Genomic DNA, 23,174 nt, shown 5'->3' with positions numbered 1-23,174 from the left:
ATAAAGAATATAGGATAGGATAGGGTGCGCAAAGCGCAAGGAAGACATCAGGGCGCACCATTCCGGAGCCCTATAATGCGCATGAACCACATGACATCAACGCAGCAAGAGACAGCAACCGAGTACACCGCACATTTGTTCTAGCAAAGCAACACCGAGAGATGGCAAAGCATACACCAATATACCCAGAACACTCCCTCTTGTTAATCGCTATTCTACACCCATGAAAAATAAAAACCATAGGAGAGAATATAGGAGAACATAGAATACACGATTTACATGCAGCTACTCTGCGGCGATGCCTATACAGGTGGGTTGGGAGGAAGCACAAATGCGGAGGTGCAAAGAATTAGTTGGCTGGCCAGACCCAGCCAGCCATCATCATAGGGGCCCTACTGAAACCTCTACTAATTACACAGCTACAGGAACCAGCCGCTGGCCAGAGATGATAGGAGAGCACTCCAGCACTATCGCAAAGAGACTATCACTCTAATCTGGCGTTCTTCATCTTCTCCGATGTGCCATCTTCGCATGAGCCTGCGCTATCCTATCGTGATACATCGGGAGGCGCCTGATCTCATCAATCTCTTCAAGAAGCTTCTCCTCAGTGATGTTATCTGTGATGCTCCTCATCACCTGTGGGTTATCACAAATAGATTATGAGAATAGTGCAACAGTTCTGCTTTCTCATCCAAATGCATCCAAGGCAAAATATGAACCAGTTTTAACTCTGATAGGATGAGTTCGACCTTTTGCATATTCAGCAAAATCATTTCAAACGAAACACAGATTTTCAGTAAGGATCAGCTCAAATTCACTTGCAGCAATATCTTAAAGAAATAAATCAGCTAAGGATGTAAGAAAGTATATGAGAACATGCCTTTCGGTATGTGTTGATATCGTTTGGAGTCGATTTATCTGATCGAATACGCATGCAGGCCCAACACTGCTCTTCCTTATTCCAAGAACACTCAACAATCCTCCCAGCAACAGAGGGTGGATCTATTTCATCTGCACAAGTTTCACATCATTAGCAGTATACAACAAATAAAATATAATATTTTGAATAAAATACAAAAAATGAAATCCATGAGCAAGAAAAGGACAAGAAATGGTTTGAGGATCACATTCCTACTTTTTTAGTTTTGTTAAAAACAATGCTTGCAACTTAAGCTGACAACACAAAGTATCATGAAAATTTAAGTGCATCTTACCAGGAAACGCGATCCGAGCACCATCCATAAGTTTCTTTTTTCCTCTCTCATAAAGGAAAACCAGCTGACGATTATCATTCGTAAGCTGCAACAGTTAGATATGACAAAACATAGCCCAATATAAAAAATACTATCTTCATTGTGACTAAGATCATTTTAAACAAAACAGTTCAAAAAATGGTCATAAGAACCTCAAACAAAAAATCAACTGAATTCATCGAAGGGTATTTCCACTTTAGAAGACCTTCATGAGTACGAGTTACATATGGATCATCCCAGCCCTGCAAAAACAATTGAAGCATATCAGCCAATTAAAGGCAAAATGTACTCCAAAAAATTCTGAAAATGAATCTTAACAAAACAAAAAATAAATAGGTAAGTAGGGAGAGCTGTTCCATAAATTTGGTCCACGGTTCTACACATCCAAAACAAAGTCTTCTAGCTATATATAGGACTTGCAAATATGAATCTACTCCATGAGTGACACAAAACATGAAAGAACTCCAATTGAAACCACTTTTAAGGAATAAATAAGTAACAGAAAGTTGAACAGATGTTTCTTGTTTAAAAGACCACAGATGAATCTCCTCAATTCTCTAGGTGTGAACAACTAAAATAGACAAAAAGAAAGTCGAACAGAGGTATCATGACTGCAGAAAGTTTAAAAGAACAAAGATTGCATCAGCCTTTATGAGAAAAAACTTGATACATGAGTACAAGGCCACAGAGCTGCCAAACTTAGCATCTTCTTAGTAAACAAACAGGACAGACCTTACCTGAAATATTAGGCCATCAGCATCATGACAAAGTTTTGGAATAAATTCCTTAAGCAACCTAATAACTGTGGAGAGCAGCCAAAAATCCTTCCTCCTAACCTGGTAGCATCACATAATAAAAAAATGAAAATTTGCTTCATAGGACTCATGAAAATGGAATAATATAACTCAAGAGTCTTAGAATCTGATACCGAAAATAGTTCCATGTCATATTTGTACAAAGGATTGCTCTTAGCACCACTCTCAAACTGCTTTTTCTCATGATAACGTGGCCGTATTATTTCATCTTCCAGCATTCTCCACCTTTCAGAAAACGGCAGCTGCATACACAAATTTCCAAAGTTGAAGTTCCCAATAAGGAAATAATGATTGTGTTTATTACTGTACAATACAAGCTCGTACATGGGGTTACAGTGCAAAAATATAATTTACACAGTTGAACAGTTCATGAATCATGTGGTAACATGAACATTGTGGTCCCATCTGCCGGCATAGAGGAAAAAAGTGACTAAGCACAGATGATTATGGTGAAGATCAGTGCAAAACATGGACGGTGGACTGCAGGCAGCTTCCAAGAAATAATTCAAGCAGGATAGTCATCTCTTTTCTTTACTTTGAAGGACACCATAGTTTGATAAATAAAGGACAGTCAAAAATAACAAAACTTTATATATGATATTCAAACATTATTTACCTTGGTTTTGGACACAGCGTCAAGGGCCATCAGATCATATGCCAAGTACCTTCTCTTCAATCCTGACTTTGGTACCGTGTCTATAATCATTTCTCCATCAATCAAGGTCATATCATGCAGACCCTTTATAACAAAGAAATAAGGTTAGGAGTTTGAAGAAAACGTCATGTTCAAATATGTTTTCCCAGCACAATGGGCGCCTTACTTCGAGGCTCTTATGGGGAAAGCGCATCTGGACCCTTCTAAAGCAGAAATTCCGATCAATCAAGAAACAGCCATCTCTCATTATAAGCATCATATAGCGTGTTCCGTCAGCTTTCCATGTAGCATAGTAGTATCGCTGCCTAAGTAGTTGTAGATTCTCACTGATCATAGCAAAAGGAGCATTAGATCAAAAAGGAAACATATTGGGTATATGTACTAAAGTTAACACCCCTATAAGGACATACCAACACTTTTAATGCTCAGAGTAGAGAATTCTAAATACTGTGCATGATAAAAGGACATCAGGCTGGTAGAAAGGAACTTTATTGGGCTCATGAGCTCAGTACAGGATTTAACTGATTACCGCTTGTCTGGTCCAAAATCAAAATGATTTGATTTGAAATGAAGACTCAATTTTGACACTGTTAGTCTGCTAATCAAACTAGCAAAACTCAAAAAGTCTCGAAACTATAAGAAAGTGGTACTAAACAAATAAAACATCTATTTCAAATGGATCTTGTTTCGAAAGCTCAATAGCCACAGCTTGAATCATGACATCAAACAGCAATTGATTACAGGAACTTAGAACAAATATGTGAGAGAGAATCCCAAAAACACCTGCACCATGCAATACTTTAAGCTCATTCAATGTATCTGCCTATCGACTTAGGACTTTTTGTTAATTTGCATACTCTATTGGTTTGTATTTACAACAGGAATAAAGAATACCAGAATGCAAAAAAAATATGTAAGCCCCATTTGGAACCTTGCAATTGAATTCCATTCTAATAATCATAATTTAAACACAAATCTATTAAGCTAATATGATTATATACGGAATATATTTGTATACAATTCGCCATATGAGGGAGATACTTATGTGCTATATCTCTACTTTAGAGCAGTGAGGCAAAGAGCATGAGTTACGGAATAGAAACATAGCTTGGTTGGTGTATAGAATCAATTTCCATCTCAACCTATGAATTTAGGATAGGCTTATATCTAAACTTTGGAAAGTGGTGGGATGCCAAATTCTAAGCCAAATAGCCTAATTTATTAAGTAGATTTCAATTCCTCCAAAATGAGGGGATCCGAACGGCCCCTAAGAGAAATTTGAGTTACTGATTAATGTTACTCACCTGTTAAGAGAGACTGGATGTGATCCGGGGAATTGTGTGTGCCCTCTTACCTATAATCAAATAAAGATCAGAGCACCCTAAGTTAACAAGAAAAAAAGAAGAAAAAACAGTACTTGTTCGGACATGCATAAACTTCCAGAAATTTAAGTTACAAAATATGCACTAACTCAAATTGTGCATAGAAATTGATAGCGTGCATGATATATCTACACACTGAAACAAGTTTTAAATAAAAAGCCACCAAATACTAAGTTCCCAGAGTTTCCAAAAATACTGTAACTACATAAATGAGCTTCGCTTGTCATTATTCCAGACAGATCAGGTTGAAACATTATTAATATCATGGCTTTTATTTTAGTACGAAGCTAATGTGTATCTTGCCAGCATGTCACACTGCCATATTCTGCATGTAAAATGAGCTATTGTTACGTTGAAGGCTTGCATTGCATGACAATGAACAAAGTGTACACATTCATGTATTTGCTCAATGCCAACTTATATGTATCCAGAGATAAAATTAGCTACGGAAGATGGAATCTAACACAATAAATGGAATTGGTGGTACTGGAAAGAGGTTATGGTAGTCCTTCATGTTATCATTATTATTCTCATATAACATTGTCATTATGAATAGCTAGGAATTAATACACATTAGGTAGAAGTACAAAGGAATACATACAAGGGGCATTTCAAGCAACCGATAACACAGGACACGCAAAGCTTCTTGTTGGTCATATGGCACAGCATCCCCTAACACATCGTCATTAGTTATGACTTTAACCTTGGATTCATTCTGCAACATACCAGGTGCCAAGATAATAGTAAGAAACATAAGTTCGAAATAATGCAAAAGGTTTTAGCAATGAAACATTACAACAAGTATATCAAAAACACAAGAAATATTTAACTCTATAGAGAATTCCATAAACCTGAAAATACAACCGAAAGTTCTTTAGAAACTTTGGAGAAGAGAACACATACATTTGGTGGTTCAAGATCACCATTATCATCATCGTTGTCCTGCTTAGCTTCACCATTTAAATCAAGATCATCAGGTCTCTTCCATTCTGGTGTTGGAGGGCATGCTATCATCATATTCTCAGGGACCTCATGGTAAAACTTATACAGAGCTTCAATGTAGTCCCTCTTGTATATGCCAGGTGGTCGCCTTTGAGCAAATATACTTATTGCCTAGTAAACCAAAGTGGTCATGAAATGATGAAGAATTAAATCAAGCGAAATAACATTCAGGGTCTAGTTTGCCTACCTCAGCAACACAAGAGACATGTGTGCGCATAAGGTAATGAATAATCATGAAACCTGTACGATTATGACCGTGGGTACAGTGAACCAAGATATATTTAGGATTCTTTGATTGCTTCTGTCGATCAAGGAACATCATCGCCTGAAAGGACAGGAAAATTTGTTAACAGAGATGGCTTACAGCCTTACAGGAAGCTCTTTCAAACACCATAACTATGTATCAATATGTTCTAAGCAGAAAAAAGGGGGGCTAACCATATTGGCGACAATTGGGAAACTATGTCCAATTACACCCCAAGTATGTTTTAGGGAAAAATAAATGTGGTAACTGATATGCAGTGTCCAAATCAAAATGGCACAGAGGATCCAACAATATGAAAATGCAAAAAAGGGTGCACAACCCCTTCATGTTAGTAACATGATGAGCATGGAGCAGAACATGAAAAAGTGGGATGCGTTCATGACACACACAGCCTCATTATTTGTCCACAATGCTCCATAAACAAAAGACTACTAAATAAGGAAGGTACAATAACTAAACCAGCTTGGAGCATAAATAATGGTGCCCAAGAATGTGGAATACAAATAATCACAACAATTAAGCCCCCCCTACCACCCACCCAGGAGGAAGGGGGGGCATACATGTATCCACAGATTGGTGTTACCTCATAGACAAACACATTAACAGATTCATTATCAGGTACAGCATCTCTTCCCTTGCATGGAATCTAAAATCGAAACATGTTAGTGTTAGTTAAGATAAGAAAAAAGGTACTCGAGAAACAATATAACATTTAGGGGGTGTTTGGATCCCCTGACTAAACTTTAGTCCCTGTCTTTAGGTTCCAATTAGGACTAACATGAGGTAATTATAAAACTAATTGCATAGGCCGGGGCTGATTCGCGAGACAAATCTATTAAACCTAATTAAGTCATCATTAGCACATTTACTGCAGCACAACATGCAAAAATTATGGACTAATTAGGCTTAATGGATTTGTCTCGCGAATTTGTCTCCATTTATGCAATTGGTTTTATAATTAGCATATATAATTAATGCTCAGAGTATACTCTTTGCTGATGATGTGGTGCTAGTTGACGAGAGTAGGGCAGGGGTTAATAGGAAGTTAGAGCTGTGGAGACGCACGTTAGAGTCGAAAGGGTTCAGACTTAGTAGGACCAAGACCGAGTACATGATGTGCGATTTCAGCGCGAATAGGCATGAGGGGGGAGACGTTAGTCTAGATGGGCAAGTGGTGGTCCAGAAGGGTACTTTTCGGTATTTAGGATCGGTGCTACAAAAGGATGGCGACATTGATGAAGATGTTAGGCATAGAATTTCAGCTGGCTGGTTGAAATGGCGGCAAACTTCTGGCATCCTTTGTGACAAGAGGGTGCCACAAAAGCTAAAAGGCAAATTCTATAGGACAGCAATTCGTCCGGCGATGTTATACGGTGCTGAATGTTGGCCTACAAAAAGGCGACATGTCCAGCAACTGAGTGTAGCAGAGATGCGGCTGTTGCGGTGGTTTTGCGGGCACACAAGGAGGGATAGAGTCCGGAACGAAGTTATTCGGGATAGGGTCGGGGTGGCACCAATTGAGGAGAAACTTACCCAGCATCGGCTGAGATGGTTTGGACATGTCCAACGAAGGCCTCCTGAGGCGCCGGTGCGTAATGGGGTTCTTGAGCGGGTCGATAATGTAAAGAGGGGTAGAGGTAGACCTAAGCTGACGTGGGATGAGTCGGTTAAGAGAGACCTTAAGGATTGGAATATCTCTAAAGAGATAGCTTTGGATAGGAGCGCTTAGAGACTAGCTATCAATGTGCCTGAACCTTGAACTTATTTCTTTCGGGTTTCATCTCTAGCCTACCCCAACTTGCTTGGGAAAAAAGGCTATGTTGTTGTTGTTGTTGTTGTATATATAATTAATACTCAAATTGGTATCCAAACATCCGATATGACGGGACTAAAACTTTAGTCCAGAGGATCCAAACGGCCTCTTAAGCTAAGTACTCTCACCTTGACATGCTTGGTACCTTGCTTTGTCCATTCTGCTGGTGAATAATACCGAGTGGTATTTGTCAAATCAATCACAAGGCCTATCTGAAAATGGAAAACTAAAAGTTAATACAGAATGCATGTTCTATCACCTTGACATCACTAACTGGGAATGTGGACACATAAGAATTACCGTAACAAAAAAAAGACTAAACTGCTACTATAACTGTATAGAGAAGTCCAACAAACACTGCCTAGGTCACCTGCCATAGGTTGTTATCTATTAGCCGGTGTGTATATGGAACACATGTCATTATATTTATATAAGATTATAAAGGGGTGTTTGGACAAAGAGGATGATGGTAGAATGTCAGAACCAACTTCAAATCTCAGCAGTTCCATTAATTTGAGTTAGATGTAAGAATATCAGGTAGGATGGAGTGTTTCTAAGAGAAGTGGTCAAATGGCATATCCAACTTCGAAATCAAGCCATTAGTTCCATAGATCAAAACAATGGTACTTAACACAGTAAGATGATGTAGTGACCTAACCCCTGCTTATCACCTGGGTGCTTAAGGTGAAGTGTGAAGGCAGGCCAAGGCGGACACCACACACAAATATTACAAAAATATATTAGACTCAATAAAAGTAGAAGTAGGAGCATCGAGTCAGAACCCCAAGTAATTAGCCCACTAGTCAAGTTAACACACAACCCATGAATCTAACCCAAAAGACTCTGAACCTTAATATGCCCTAGCTCCCGATGCCATCCATTTCATGATACCTCCTTGGTTCCCAACAACACCGCAAGTGTGACAAAGCACACCACCCGAAGCACCTCCACAGCTCCGACACTCCAGCATACTCCTCCCCATAATCCTATCCAGATGGAGCTTCTACTACCAACCCTTACAGTTGAACAATGGGAAGGATGTGCTGGCAATGCCAGTAGGTTTCCCTCCATGGTCCCTCCATAATAATCAGTACAGTAGCCAGTAGGAGAGACCAGAGTATGATCCGCAAGAACAAACAAGCAAGCAACACTTACATCACGACCAGCTTTTCTTTGTTTGTTAACTAGTTGCTTTGAGGAGTATCGTTTCCCAGGAGGCACCGACTCATTGAACGTTTCATCGAGAGGAACCTTGGATGGTATGATTTTCTCTATTGGCTCTCCAAATGCAGGACAGTCCAACCAGCCTGAAATTGCATCAAGATAATACGTACCAAATAAACACATGAAAAAATGACGGAGTAACAAAAGAATAACAAATAAACAGGGGGGAACAGAAGGCAGAACAGACAATCAACTGTATCAGCAACCCAAACTATTCAGAAATTGCTCAATACTTCATACCCTGAGGTGCCTCTTTTATGCGACTAGGTCTTTTTGGTTGAGGAACATAATCATTCCTAATCTGCTGGGAATGTAGCCTCGATCCATCATCCTGCTTCTCTCTCTTTAGTTTCCTACGTCTTTCTTCACGCTCCTGTCAAGAATAGCAGAATCAAATAAAGGGTATGGGTAGATCAAATAACAATGTTGCATGCTAAATATGAAAAGAAAACTAAAATAAATTGTTTAGGCAGTTTACCCCATACTGGGTAGACTCGCTACTTTCAATAACAGCATATGCATAAAGAGCACATTGCAAACCAGTATATATGCAAGCGGTCAAAGTAAATCGCCCTTCATATATAATCATTGGATCTAGCAACAAATCCAGTGCATACTTCACTACAAAGACTACTGTGTCTTCATACTAAGGTATAATTAACAGCTTCCTCTCCTTGTAGAGGCCATTTTATCCAGCTAATAATGCCAACCAAGCAACTGTACGTGTGCATACGAAACAACACGCATCGTAAATAATCAGTAATCATTGGTGCCAGGTGCACGGCATGTGGAACAAACACCAACACCACTAAAGACAGTTCGGTACCCTACGCATTGTCGCCACAGCGGACTCGACGTGCCCCTCCTGAGCATAGTCAACCTCAACCGCCTCTTCGTACGGCTGCTGCTCGTCATCTTCGGGCAATGGGGATGCGTTCAAATCCATAGAGAAGGTCATCCAACGGCTGCTACTTCATATATTCCGCGATCAGTTCTCTTGGACTTGCACCTGACAGCAAGAAGATGTACTCAGACAACTCGTACGTGCACAGAGAAAGCGTTTTATACGCATTTAGTTGTTGGGAAAGAAATACAGCAGCAGGCATTCAAAAGACTGCTAATGCTGAGCGACTCCTAACTGGATATCCGGCGAATAACGAATGTTGGAGGCGTCACAGCCCATTGCAAGCAAATAGAACAAGAGGCATTCCTAGAATTCGCCCAAGGGCAGCCGCCGAGCAAACCCTAAGCCATGGAGCGCGGAACCCGCGCGAGCCTCCGCGGCAAGCACCCTACCAGCACGACGGGGAACCAACCACCTAGGGTTCGCGAGCGCGCGCCCAAATTCCCCCCGCGCCCCCGTGCTCTCCCGGAGCCGCGCGAGCGCCGCGGAGGGAACCAGCGCGCGCCGCGCGAGCGCAATCCCCTCCCCGGAGCGGGGGGGGAGAAAAGAAACAGAGCGGGCTGGAACGGACCCCCTACCTCGCGCGGCGGGCGGAGGTCGCCGAGGCGGGGCCTTTCTCCCGGAGGTGGGGCGGCGGGGCGGGCCGGTGGCGCCGCGCCGGCGGGACGCGGGCGGCGACCGGAGCAGAGGCTGGGGGTTGGGTCGCGGGGAGGGATCTATGGGTTAGGGTTTGGGGGGAGCCGCCATGCGCCGGACGGGGGGAGAAGCGGGGAGGGGTCCGAGCCGAATCGGGCCGGGAGGGGAACAGCAGTTGGGGGCAGGCGGTCGGGGGTGGCGGGGATTTATGAGGCGCCCCGGGGTGGACTCGGCGCACCACGTGAGCGCGTGCGCCCGCCACGTGGCGCGGATCCGGCGGCGCCAGCGGGCCAGACCCGGAGGGGATGGGGACGGAAGCAACAGAGGGAAAAGGGTTTTCCAGCGGAGAAAGGCGGCGCATGGGCAGAGTTTCGCGTCAAAGTAATTTAGGCCCTATTATTTATGAAATTTGTCAGGTAACAATGGATGATGGCAAAGCTTGTTAAAGGGATCTGATTGCAAAATGCCTTTGAGAATCTAGCTAGATTATCCAAGGGGTGGGATTAGCTGGATCAATTGAATCCTATGATATGGCAATTGAAACATTCATGCACCCTGAGTAGAACAAAAGTAATTTATCGATGACACTTCCGTGTGAGCGCTTGACTGGCACGTGATGCGGAAGGGGTTATTAGTAAGCAGACTTCTTTTTTTTTCTCTATGATTCTGGTTTTCTAGCGGATTCTATTGGACTTAACGTATGGGGTTCACAAATTTCTAGTTCCATCATGTGACTCTTATCTAAGTCTTTTTGTTTCCATCTCTCCCTCTATATTATCTATTATGTCCTTTCATACAAAAAATATTATGAGAAAAAAGCACAAAAGGTGGAATCTACAACTTTGGTAAACTAGCCGAAAACCAAAGCTCCTATTGCTGACAAAATACAATGGGTCAAACCGAGCCACGAGCCAAACGAGTTAACGAACTATGAGTGTCCCTAGCTTCCCCCCTTCACATCATAACGTCAATTTGGATGCACTTTGTATTAGCAACAGTTTATCGAATTCCTTCGAGTTCGTGCAACATTCGTATCATGACCTTTCACTAATTGCAATTGTGCCACATAATGAAACAACTCCAATGGCATTATCTCAACCTGGGCTAATGGTGTCTCTGTGGAGCTGCGTGTCGGTGTGCTCGAGATCGACTACCGGAAGCTAAATCCCTATTCCACATCCCCCTGCAACAATCTTGATTTCGCACCTGGTGATCCTTTACAGAGTCTTCCGGTGTTTAAAGGAGGACAGACTAGTTCCAATATGTATTCCGCAAGAGAACGTGGCAGAGAGAGAGGTGATCCCAGCAATCAATCTTGGGTGTTGGTTTTCGATCATGTGGCATACCGCTAAATATAGCAAAATGGGAAATACTAAAATACTCTCTCTGATTTTAAGTACTCCTAGTAATATATCATGGTCAAGACTCATGACATCCATATTTATATATGAAATGAGGAGCAAACTAGATACGGGGAATGTCATGCTAGCAAACTAGATACTATTCAGGCTATTTTGAGACGAGATGAATTGAGCTCAGGATCCAATGATCCACGGATATATGCCAAATATTTAAATTTTCTAATGCAGCCCTCTTTCCAAAATTTGCATGTTCGGCCGATGCCCAGCCACAGCCCAGCTGTCGGTGTTTTACCGTCGGGTTCTCCGAGGGGTATCCCGAAGAGAGTGGTTATGAGTAGGGACTCGCCGAGATCAGAACGCGATGGTGCAACGAACACAAGGATTTAGACAGGTTCGGACCGCCAGAGCGTAATACCCTACGTCCTGTGTGGTGATTTATATTCCCTCAGGTCTTGTTCGATGTTTTGGAGGGGTCCCTGTTCACCCTTATATAGTCTGGGGACACTACAAGAAACCATTTAATCTGTGACGATTTTTGACGAAATTTTCGTAACGTTTTCAGATATTGTCACGGATCTGCAACTATGGCTATAAGGCCCATAACACAGTGACGGTTTATTGATTTCGTCATGAATGAGCCCAAAACCTGTGACGTTTTAGCAAATCCGTCGCAATTAATAAATTTAGAATTACTATCATGGCACAAGGTGAGAACACAAAAATACAAAAGGAAAAAGAAAAAAGGCATCACAAGGTGAGAAATCAAAAATACAAAAAGAAAAAAAGACCTCGCACAGGGATTAGGAGAGGATAAAAAACCAATCTGTGATTAGGAGAGTAAATTGATGATAAAAAAGCGAAATAGCCGCTCACCAAAAAAAATAAAGATAAAAAAATAGGAAAAATGAGAACCAGAACAGCAGCCTCCCACTTGCGCGCTTGTGATAAATAAAAGGAAAAAAAAAATCGGAGAAAGAAGTTTGAATTATCCCTCGAAGACAATTGAATTTTTCATCCATCTCCGAGACAGGGGCCACAATGAAACATATGAGCCTAAATATAATTTTTCTACAATTTTTGTATTCTTTTGGGGTACACATAGTTCAAATTATAATTACTTTCAATAAACATGCAGAGAGTCATTTAAACCGTCGAAAATAGTAAATGAGTTTGAAAATTATCAAAACTTCTACAAGACAAATTATATGTAGTCTATTATATTTAGAAAATATATTAGTGTATATAAGATAATTATTTTTATATGTTACTTCACAATGGTGCAATAAAATGGGAAAAGAAAAAGAAAAATATTAAATGGGCCGAAACACTACCTAGGGTCGTTTTCTATCAGAGCCCAACTTCTCCCGACCGTCCATCTCCGATCCAACGACTCAGATCGATCCATAGATGTATAAATAGGACAGCAAACCCTAGTACCAGCCTCTCTCCCATCCCCTTTCCCTCCCTCCCTCGCATCCCTCCTCAGATCCCGCCGCCCCTCCGCATCCTCCGCTACTGCCGCTTCTCCAGATCCATGCGCCGCGCCCGCCGTCCCCCTCCACTCCCACGCCCTTGCCGATTCGCTCGTCACCGCCGCTCCTCGTTGACCAAGGGTGTGGGTGCGGCCGCATCCTCGTCGGTCCCTCCCTACGAGCGCGTGTTGGGGCTGGGGGCCATGGTTGCCTACATGCTCTTGGTGGTGATGCTGCTGGTGGCCGGACTGCACGCGGAGGTGGGGAGACGGGCGGTGTTCGCCAAGCTCAGCGATGGCGGCCGCGCCTCGGGTGAGGTCGTGTCCTCACCTCACCCGCCCTCCTCCTCGCCATCCCCGCCCGGCGCCAAACCATGGGGGCCTGGCCGGAACAGGATCCATCCATGGCAGGCCTAGGTCCGACAGCCTCCTCGGCTTCGTACTGCAAGGCGGCGCTGCAGGGTGCGGGCCGCTCGAGCCAGGCCGGCGCGTGCGTGCCACTCGCCCGCGCCTGAGCCGCTCGCCTACCTGTTCGTGAGCGCATGGGCCTGCTCGCCCCTTCCACGCAAGCCTGAGGCCTGTTCGCCTGCTCGGGTGCCGTCCAGGCAAGTGGATCCCTCTGATTTTTTTTGTTCCCCATTCAATTCAAGCCATTTTACTTCACTTGCACCTCTACTGGAAGCAAAATCCCTCACGATTTCTTCTCAAATGTGCAGTACACGACTGGGATCTATGGTCTTTTCTTGGTCAGAGGTGCAAAGTCAAGTTCCTAGTGCTCAGATCTATGTTTTCTTGCATACTAGTTCATTTTCATTTAGACACGGAGAGTAAAATGTTTACTTCTTTATGCAGAATTGCAGATCTTTTTCCCCTGACTCTTTCCCTCTCTAATATGTCACCCAGTAGGATTCATTTGTGCTGCTGTGGTAAAGAAATGAAGAAAAACCTTTCCTTAAATCCCTGTATGCATGTTCCTTTCGATTTCATAGTGTGTATATCTGATTGGTGATTTTGTTCTCTTTTTACTACGTATTTTGGATGCCACTGATGCCGTGTGAACAAACTGAGCCTATGTTATTTTTCAGTTTTCACTTTTGTAGCATTTTTATAGATGGCTTTTGAAGTAAATAATTTCTCCACTTCTATAGATGCATTTTGAACAATCTGAGCATTTGTTTTGAATAATAGAACCTGAATTTCTATCTACTGCATCTGGTCTATCGCAAAACATTGCTCCACGAACTAGTATATGTTCTCTGGTTAAATGATTCCATTTACCTGATAGCAGTTATTTACAGATAATTATAGATTGTTTTAGACCTTGTGTTTTTATTGCCACTATCAAATGCACATGCTTTATCTTCGGTCAGTGAGATTACTGTCAGATAGTGTTCTTGAACATTGATATATTTTGGATCTATACTTGTAACATGATTACAGCAAGTTTTTTCTGAAACTATAGGTTTATTTGTTGGCTGAGGGATATAACTAGAGCTTTATTTCCTTTTTCTCTTATAAATGAATAAATGAGTTTTATTTGTGAATATGACTAGTGGAGAGTTTATGTTCAAAATTCACCTTAGCAGCTATGTCACTTTGTTTGGACTTAAATCTGATGAGATGACTAAACTAATCTTAAGTATTTCTTTTCCCTTGTCAGGTTGCATTACTACCGAGCAAGCTGAGCGTGAAAACCTATGTGATCTATTGTTGGTGTTGCAGGTCTTGTTAGTGCTCTCGAACATTTGCTCCTTTGCTTCTGGAATCAAATTGCTACTTGTATCAGGTGCTTGGATTTTTGGTGCTGTAGGTCCTGCTGGTGTGTATTTTAGGTTGTTGTATCTCTTTTCAATGTAAACATGAGATTGTATCTCTTATTTTGGGCTGCTAAAATTTTATATGTATTTTAGGCTGTAATGATCATTCTAGTGTATGGTATGAGAAATTGGATTGAATTCTGGTGTATGGTATGAGAAATTGGATTGAATTGATGAGCTCAATTTTTAATGGGCCTGTTTTGTGGGCTCTGATTTGATAGTGGGTAAAAAAATAGCCCAACTGACTGGCCTAGTTCAAAAATTGGCCTGCTAACCAATGGGCTGTCATTGTGATGTTTGTGACGAATTTTATGACGTTTAATTTCATCACGGATGATGGGTCTGGGCTTGGATGCATGGGCCTAAGAGTGTTTTATGACGGTAAAAAAACGTCATAGATTGCACTGGTCTGTGACGATTTTGAAAAAAACGTCATCCGATTTAATCTGTGACGCTCAATACATGACGCTGCCCGAAAACGTCATGAACAAAATTTTATGACGAATTTTCAACGATCTATGATGAAATTGTTCTGTCATGGAATAAATGGTTTCTTGTAGTGGGAAACATGGTTACATTAAAAGTCATAACCGAGTACGTTTAGAGCCCTACTCCGAGTGGGTCGGCTAATTTCCTTGTACTTAGTTAGTTCTACTACTGTACGAGTAGTTACAGTAGAGTTAGGGCGTACCCATGATGTACTCCCTACTCTAGAATATTCCACGCCCGTGAGCAGTCTCGTGACCCCGGGTCTGACAAACCCCCAAGCTCTTCGTAGTCGAGTCCTGCAGGCGTTGAGTACTTCTGAAGATGTCCATCGAGTGCTTTCGAGTGCTTCTGTAATCCATTGCTCAGGCTTGGAGTCCTTTGAGCGCCTCGAGTAGTCTTCCGAGTACTTCCCTGACTGCATCGAGGCTATGAGGTGCTCTAGCCCTGAATTTCTTTTTCTGATATGGTGTGTGATGTACTCGCGCTCCATATGGAGTAGCCGCCGAGCCTTAGGTTGAACCGATGGATCAGGCTAAGGGTCATTTCTATCTTCAGGTCTGTTTTTGAAAAAAGTTTGCCATTTATGACACATGTCTCGTAGCCCCTGAGCGTTGACTTAAAATCCCTCGATTTAGGGTTAAGGTTCCCAAACCAAAGTGTTCTTTGTGACCTTTGATCTTTCTGAATGAATGATGATTCCTCTTGGAAAATGGAGAATTTATCTCTTCAGCGGTTGAGTGTTGTAATGGTTGATAAGTTGCCGTCTCGTGGAGTCTCGTGGACGAGAATTTTCTTTAGAAGTCTTGTATCTTGATAGGATCGAGTACCGTAGTAGTCATCCGGTTGTCACCTCATGGATAGGGAACTTGTCCGTTTGAAGGCCGGTGTTGCTGAGGTCGTTGGGGATACGAGCCGTAGTCGTGCCGGGCGCCGGGCTGCCGAGGTCGTCGAGGACGCGAGCCGTAGTCGTGCCGGGCGCCGGGCTGCCGAGGTCGTCGAGGACGCGAGCCGTAGTCGTGGCGCAGGCTTGACCATTGATAGAGCCGTGGCTTCGTGTCTTGTATGTCTTCAATAATTAGCTTGCATGGCTCCGAATAATTGCCGGCGGAATGTCGAACGCATCCTCGCGAAGTCGAGGTAGTCGCCTGTGGGTCGGCGAGGGTTCTTGCGAAGTTGAAGTAGTCGCATCGCATGCTGGAGTAAGCTGAGTATAGATGAAGTCCTTGGCGGTATGGCGCCGCTGCTGCCTTGGTAAAACTATGATAGTCTGTTCGCTTGCAATGTTCTTTGCATGGCCCATTGCTAGCTTGCAATTGTTTGGTAATTTTTGTATGCGAGGTGAGCTGACTGTCGTGGCGTACGTGGAGTTGCCTGACGTCTCCTTTTGAGGCTGCAGCTTTTTTGATGGCCGAAAAAGGCACGCCTTGAATTTGACTTGTATCCAAACTCCGAATAAAAGCAGCATAACAGCTTTTAAGATGGAAAAGGATTTGTGTTAATTCCGCTTTGGAGTAGGAATCGGGCAGCATCCGGATTCCCGCTCGCTCGGTACTGTCCTCCAGACTGAAGTTGGATCTTGCCTAAGTTTGTCGATAATTGCTAGAGCCTAGAGCAGATATCTTCGACTGTCTCCAAGATCGTCGGGTGGCTTTAGATCAGATGCATGCAGATCCAAGAGTCGAAGACACAGTAGATTGATCATTGCTGGTAGCTTTCTTGTGTGCGAACAGCACTTTTGCTCCCAATTTTATGTATTGGCGCAATGAAGCAGCGAGAAGGCTGATGCTCTGTTCCCCATCTGGGAATTCGTGGAGCAATAAAGATGAAATCTTCTTTGCTTTTTGATGCTCCACGTTCTTCCATGAATCAGGGTCTGTGAGCGAGACGGAGAAGCAAACTGTAGTTTGATTCGGCGAGAGTTGCTGCGGCCATGAAAAATCCTTGATGGTTGCAAAGGCTGGATTGGTGTCCTAGTCGGACACCTGATTTCTGATTGAAAAAATATTGGATTTCGCCCAAATCTTCATGAGCTTGTTGACGAGATCAAAATTTTCCCATCCGAGTTCTTCCGTCGATCGTTGGCGAAGGGCTCCACGGTGGGCGCCAGCTGTCGGTGTTTTACCGTCGGGTTCTCCGAGAGATATCCCGAAGAGAGTGGTTATGAGTAGAGATTCGCCGAGATTAGAATGCGATGGTGCAAGGAACACAAGGATTTAGATAGGTTCGGGCCGCCGGAGCGTAATACCCTACGTCCTGTGTGTTGATTTGTATTCCCTCAGGTCTTGTTCGATGTTTTGGAGGGGTCCCTGTTCGCTCTTACATGGAAAGTCCTAGCCGAGTACGTTTAGAGTCCTACTCCGAGTGGGTCGGATAGTTTCCTTGTACTTAGACTAGTTCTACTACTGTACGAGTAGTTACAGTAGAGGTAGGACGTACCCATGCAGTACTCCCTACTCTAAAATATTCCACGCCTGTGAGCAGTTCTGTGGCCCCGGGTCTGACACCAGCTGAACAGCTGGCGGATCTAGTCCATCGGGTTGAGCAAATTTAATTGAGAACCAAATCGAACTAACTGAGAACCGGAATCGAAAGAATCGGAACCAAAAATTTCGGTTCCATGTTCGGTTCCCAATTCTCAGGAACTGAAATTTTTGGTTTGGTCGGTTCCTCTGAGGAACCGAGCCCATATGCAAATTAACACACAAAGCCCAAATGACCCAAGCCAGCGGCCCATTATTCTAACCCTAGCCCACCTACTCACCCCAGTCCCTATCGCACAGCCTGCGCCCTACCCCTCTCCACCCCGCCGCCCTTGGCCCCCTGCCCCTCCGCCCCTCGGGCTCTCGGCTGCTCTCCAGCTCCCGCAGCCCCCACCGCCGGCCAGCGCACCGTCGAGCTGTTGTCCTGCTCTTGGCGCGCGCGGCCGCGGAGGCACTAGCAAGGCGGTGGCAGCAGAGCATGGCCGCGGAGGCAGCATGACGGCGGCAGCGCACGACCCTACTCCCAACTCCCTTCTCTCCCCGGCGGCGCAGCGCCTCCACTCCCCGACGCTCGAGATCTAGATGGTGACTTGGTGAGGGGCGGGCGGGGGCGGCGGCGGCGTTGGCCACCTCGCGCGGCCAGCGTGTGCGCGGCGGCGGCGGCGGCCACCTCGGCAGGAGCGCAGCCAACGCTGGCGCTGCCGCGGCGGGCCGGCGGTCCCTTCGCCTGTTTTTTTTATTTTTGGAACTTTGTTCGGTTACTTCGGTTATAACCGAACTGAACCGAAAGAATCGAAACCAAATTTGCTCGTTTCCTATTTCTGGAAAGAACCGATCGGTTCATGTTTTTTAAGAACTGAACTTGTGTAGAAACTAAGAACCGAACTGATTAGTTCGATTTGAACCGAATGCCCAGGCCTAGTCCAGCCATGGGCCTCCTCTCCTAAAAAAACAACGGGCTGGCTGATTTCGGGTCTACTTGGTTGGTTGCCAAACTTTTGGTAGGCCAAAATTTTGGCAAATTTGACCATGTTTGAATCTAAACTAAAAATCATGTAAAGAACAAATTTCTCATTCGGATGAGTTATTTAGGGCCTAAAAAACCCATGAGCATTAAAATTTTATTGTTTAACTAATTTTTTTACCTAAATTCAAACATGGCCAAATTTACCAAAATTTTGGCCTGCCAAAGATTTGGCAACCAACCCAGCAGGCCCTTCAGCACTAGCCCCAGCCCAGCTGCTCTATACCAGCCGAACACGGCCATGTCCCTAGCAGGCGATGAAAAAACTAAAATTTTGGACCCAACAGTAGCCCAAGAGAAAGACGTGCGCTGCAAAGGAAGCAGCCCAACTCCCTAAGGCAAAAAGGCTTTCCTTTCGTTTGTCTATGCGCTTTTTTCTTTTTTATATTTTTAAAAAATCAAAATTTCAAAAATATATGTCCGTTTTGAAATATTTCAAAAATACCCCCAGTTGCCCCCCATAGGGCGACAGGTCCTAAGTGTAATTTTTTTTGAAATTCGCAACGAGGTCCATGGGCAAAAAAAATGCAAGGGGGCCTGTCGCCCCCCCAACGGGCGACAGGGGCCTGTCGCCCGTTGGGGGAGGGGGGGCGACAGGGTCCCTCCCCCCTATATAAGCCATGGCCGCCATTCGCCGCCATTCCCTTTGTCATTTGAGCCTAAAAATTCAGGAAAAAAGAGAGGGGTGAGAAGAAGAAAAGCGGCGAAACTCTGCCGAATTGCGTACTTGTGATCTACCGGTAACTTCCGTATGAATCCATTGATATTGTATAACAATTTAATTTAATTAGCGGATTAGCTGAATTAGATTTGGTGCTTTAGAACACTCGTTTAGTATTACAATTTCAGTACTATTACAGAATTGTTTTTAAATTAATTATGAATTAGAATAGAATTATGAAAGTACCTTATTGATATTGCAGCATAAGGCAATGGCTGCCTCTAATTGATATTGCAGCATAAGTACTCTTGTTATCAGTAAGAAGTTGGATCCGTTAGCGGATGGTACGATAGAGATGGTGTTGTCCAAAGTAGTAGAGTTTAAAGATTTCACATTATTTCGAGGTATTACGACGCAAGATGTAAAGGGACAACTGCTAGAACGTCGGAAGATATACATAAGAGTATGTGAACTAGCGAATCATCCTAATATCATTGGATTCTTACAAAGTTCTTGTAAGATATGGATGCGGCCAGAGGTGTATGAGATGCACATTAAGGTAACTCTCATTCAGTTGTAATCCCGTCTGTCATTTCGAATCCATATTTATGAAACAGTAACATTGTTTTTTAATTATATGCTAGGATTACCCCGAGGACACGGAGTTGATTAACAAAACGATACCAAATTTCCGTAAATTGGTATGTATCTTCGGTGGACTTATGCCGCAAACTAGACGAAGGAGGTGGATAAGATCTTCGGGTGATAGTACTTGGCCTGCGCAAGAACAGATGTCAGGAGGTTCGTCGAGTCATGCTTCAGCACCTCAATCACCAACTTGTGTTAACTGGGATGACGACATGGATGACTTCATGCCCCCCAAACCATGGCCTCCAACACATGATGTTCCTCCCCCTTTACATGAACCTAGAATCAGAAAAGAGACAAAGAGAAAGGCAAGAGGTTCGTCAAGTCATGTTGCACCACCTGCAGCACAAACTTATGTTAACTGGGATGACGATATGGATGACTTCATGCCCCCCAAACCATGGCCTCCAACACATGATGTTCCTCCCCCTGTACATGAACGTAGATCCAGAAAAGAGAGAAAAGAAAAGCCAAGAGGTTCGTCGAGCCATACTACACCACCTGCAGCACCACCATCTGTCAACCGGGATGACGACCTAGATGATTTCATGTCATGATCTATAACATATAATGTTCAACGGTTTAAGATGTATTCGCATTTAGTATTGTTAATATTGTATTATGCTTGTACGTATGTCTCGTACCTAACTTTGCATTCACTAGACATGTACATAATGTCGAGTTTGAATCGTACTTAGTCGTAATGGAGCATCGAAGTATAAACATACCATCTATTGTATGTAATGGAAAATACGAGAGTGATCAGAGGTGAACGTTGAAGTGTATAAATAAGCGGTCCACATCTATCTCATTACAAATAAATATCAGAGATACAAACATCAGATATAACTAACCACCCCTAGGGCGTTGGACCCTCTTAGCCCTCTGCTGGGCACGGATATGGCCCTCGGAACTTTTCATGTCACTAGAATACTAAAAAGCACACATTTAATTAATATAACGATAAGAAATAAGAACTAAAAAATGCATTACATAATGTGAACCATCAAATTTTATATCATAATACAACGATAATGAAACACACCACACATGCAGTGACATGACAGAACCCGTTGCAAACTACGGTAAACAGATTCCGGACTAACCTAACATGCCTTAGGTAATTTAAAAAAAAAAACAGAACAAACACAACGATGCAGCATGTCACAAGCACAAGGGTAGTCCTAGTAGCCGTACCCCCACGTAGCAAACTGCGTTGAGTCTTCTCCGCAGTATCCACCCATTGCAGGTGGTGCAGGCGGTGGCGGCGGAGGCGCAGGGCCCTTCTTCTTGTGACAAGGGCAGTTGCAGTAAGGAATAGTGCATGGTTCATCCTGTGAACCGGCAGCATTGCTGGTATCATCAACTTCGTCGTCTTTGTTACCCTCGCTCACTTCCTCATAATGGTTCACCTTGCATTCCAGATCAAAGATCTTTATCTGGAGGAACTCGATGAACTCCTGAACAGAATCAATTGGTGCAGGATCGACCCACCTAGTAAAACCACAGTTTTCTGGAGCATCGGAAGACTGCAAAACAAATTTCATGTAAGATGTCTCATTGAAGATAAAGAAATGAAACAACCGAGTATTACCCATGCGTGTGGACATTTAAAGAAACGCCGACCGCCATCCATCCCGTCGGTGCACATCTGCACTAAGCAGTCCTCACCATGTCTGCATTTTGGCCACGGTTCTCTACGGTTATCGTATTGTCGAAGAGGAGTTTCATTGGTAAATTCACTCTTTTGCTGTGGCGGAAACTCAAACACTGGTTCCGGAAAGGAATCAGGTCCAAGAGGCCCCTCCCATATTATGGGGTCTCCCTTTCTTCCCCCTTTTCCTTTCCCAAAACCGTAGTAATTCTTCCCGCTAGACCCACTTCTAGACATTGGGTATACAATGAGCTTTGGTGTTTGAGTACTGCTGGGAGTTCACAAACTTCGGAGTATTTATAAGCGCACAATGGTCTGATACCCGGAGTGTGGAGTGTAAATGCACGTAAAAAGCCTACATGACAACACAGTGAAGAGGCTAGCTGACCTAACACTGAAAAGGCTAGATTCGATTCTCGAAATGACTACTCGATGCATCTCTGTGCATGCTGACTCACAGCACTGCATTATTGCCGCTCGGTCGATCGCGCCTAGATTCCGCCTTCCCCACTACACGCCACAGACCTTCGTTGTAGAATGACAGGTCCGTCGTTCTCGACAGAGAGACTGCTTTGAAGGTGAGCTGATGTGGTTGCTGTGTTGTCACATCTTTTTGAAATGGTGAAAGGGCACTGCTATTGGGATGTCGTCTTTTATCACGTATGTCTGGGCAAAGAATGCGACATTTGGGAAACCCGTGATCGCCGTGCTGAGCAGTGGCAACCTGTGATCTCGTACTCGCAGCTAGATACACTATGGTTCCTATTTTGAGCTATTCGAGCGTGTAGTCATCATCATCTTCGGCAGGATCTCGGCCGCTAACTCCTACCGCACCTAACTTGTCCTTCATTAAATCACGGAAAAAATTCGCAAGAACTTCCCTTATTTCACGAGCATTATGGAACCCACAAACATAACAAGTTCACATCAATAGTATCTATAGAAACAAATGACAAGTAAATTAGTACAATCATAAAAATCGGATACAAATAAGCGGTACACAGCTATCTCATTACAAATAAACATCAGAGATACAAACATCACATATATCTAACCACCCCTAGGGTGTCGGACCCTCTTAGCCCTCTGCTGGGCATGGACATGGCCCTCGGAGTAGGTGAGAACATCCGGAGACCTCACCTGTCGCTCAGGACGCGCAAGGGGCTGCGGTGTCTGCTGTTGAGAGATCCCAAGTGGTGCTCCTCCAAGCTGTGAATACCCCAAGACATCAGGGTCACCTTGTGCGGCAGGCTCTTCTGGAGTCAAGCTGTCGAGGTCGTCTAAGGTGAAACCCTCGTTATCTGGTCGAAAGGAGGAAGAAGAAGGTCCGGCGCCCGCATCGGGGTAGAATCCTACGCATAAAATGCGGATGTTAGCGTACGCTCGTATCTTTCATCATGACATGTAGAAACCGAAATACGAAACATAAACTAACCTGTGTAGTTTCGTATCTGTGGCCCCGGTACCATCCCTGGATACGGTCCGCCAACTGGTGCTATCTCTCTAAACATTCCAGTATGGCCGAACACAGTAGCTGGATCGTATCCTGTTTGTGATATTAGTAAATATATAAGAACACTTGATCTAATTTTAAAGAGATATGTACATTACCTGCACTTG

The 23,174-nt window shown here is 43.7% G+C and overlaps 1 protein-coding gene and 1 long non-coding RNA gene across 3 annotated transcripts; one reads left to right on the top strand and one right to left on the bottom strand.

Annotated features, from left to right (window-relative positions):
• Positions 1-110: 110 nt before the first annotated feature.
• On the bottom strand, positions 111-10,106 carry LOC120644093 (mRNA-capping enzyme-like). 2 transcript variants are annotated; one of them, XM_039920645.1, is made up of 18 exons: positions 9,892-10,106; positions 9,236-9,418; positions 8,650-8,782; positions 8,341-8,492; positions 7,314-7,397; positions 5,956-6,018; positions 5,295-5,432; positions 5,009-5,218; positions 4,707-4,820; positions 4,028-4,077; positions 2,890-3,049; positions 2,685-2,807; positions 2,182-2,310; positions 1,991-2,089; positions 1,406-1,495; positions 1,215-1,299; positions 881-1,011; positions 111-636 (listed from the first exon to the last, which is right to left on the bottom strand). In XM_039920645.1, the coding sequence occupies exons 2-18, from the start codon at positions 9,365-9,367 to the stop codon at positions 505-507; spliced, it is 2,025 nt and encodes a 674-aa protein (XP_039776579.1). In that variant the 5' UTR covers positions 9,368-9,418; positions 9,892-10,106; the 3' UTR covers positions 111-504. The 2 variants fall into 2 exon arrangements, with proteins under 2 accessions (XP_039776579.1, XP_039776580.1); XM_039920646.1 differs by having other exon boundaries at positions 9,241-9,418; positions 9,892-10,104.
• Positions 10,107-12,782: 2,676 nt separating this feature from the next.
• Positions 12,783-14,788, top strand: LOC120644092. Its single transcript, XR_005663394.1, has 2 exons — positions 12,783-13,534; positions 13,634-14,788. It is a non-coding gene; the product is annotated as an uncharacterized LOC120644092 (long non-coding RNA).
• The last annotated feature ends 8,386 nt before the right edge of the window (positions 14,789-23,174 follow it).

Source organism: Panicum virgatum, chromosome 8K (genome assembly GCF_016808335.1).
Source record: "Panicum virgatum strain AP13 chromosome 8K, P.virgatum_v5, whole genome shotgun sequence".
Classification (NCBI taxonomy): Eukaryota; Viridiplantae; Streptophyta; class Magnoliopsida; order Poales; family Poaceae; genus Panicum; species Panicum virgatum.
The sequence above is the reverse complement of the archived record's forward strand: the minus strand, read 5'-3'. Positions and strand labels throughout refer to the sequence as shown.

Excerpts from the sequence above, each read along its gene's own strand:
- LOC120644093 (XM_039920645.1), bottom strand. The coding sequence starts at position 9,367 with ATGACCTTCTCTATGGATTTGAACGCATCCCCATTGCCCGAAGATGAC. Across the intron at positions 6,019-7,313 it reads AAGGTACCAAGCATGTCAAG|ATTCCATGCAAGGGAAGAGA; the intron begins GTGAGAGTACTT and ends TTTCGATTTTAG. Across the intron at positions 2,808-2,889 it reads TTCCCCATAAGAGCCTCGAA|GGTCTGCATGATATGACCTT; the intron begins GTAAGGCGCCCA and ends TTTGTTATAAAG.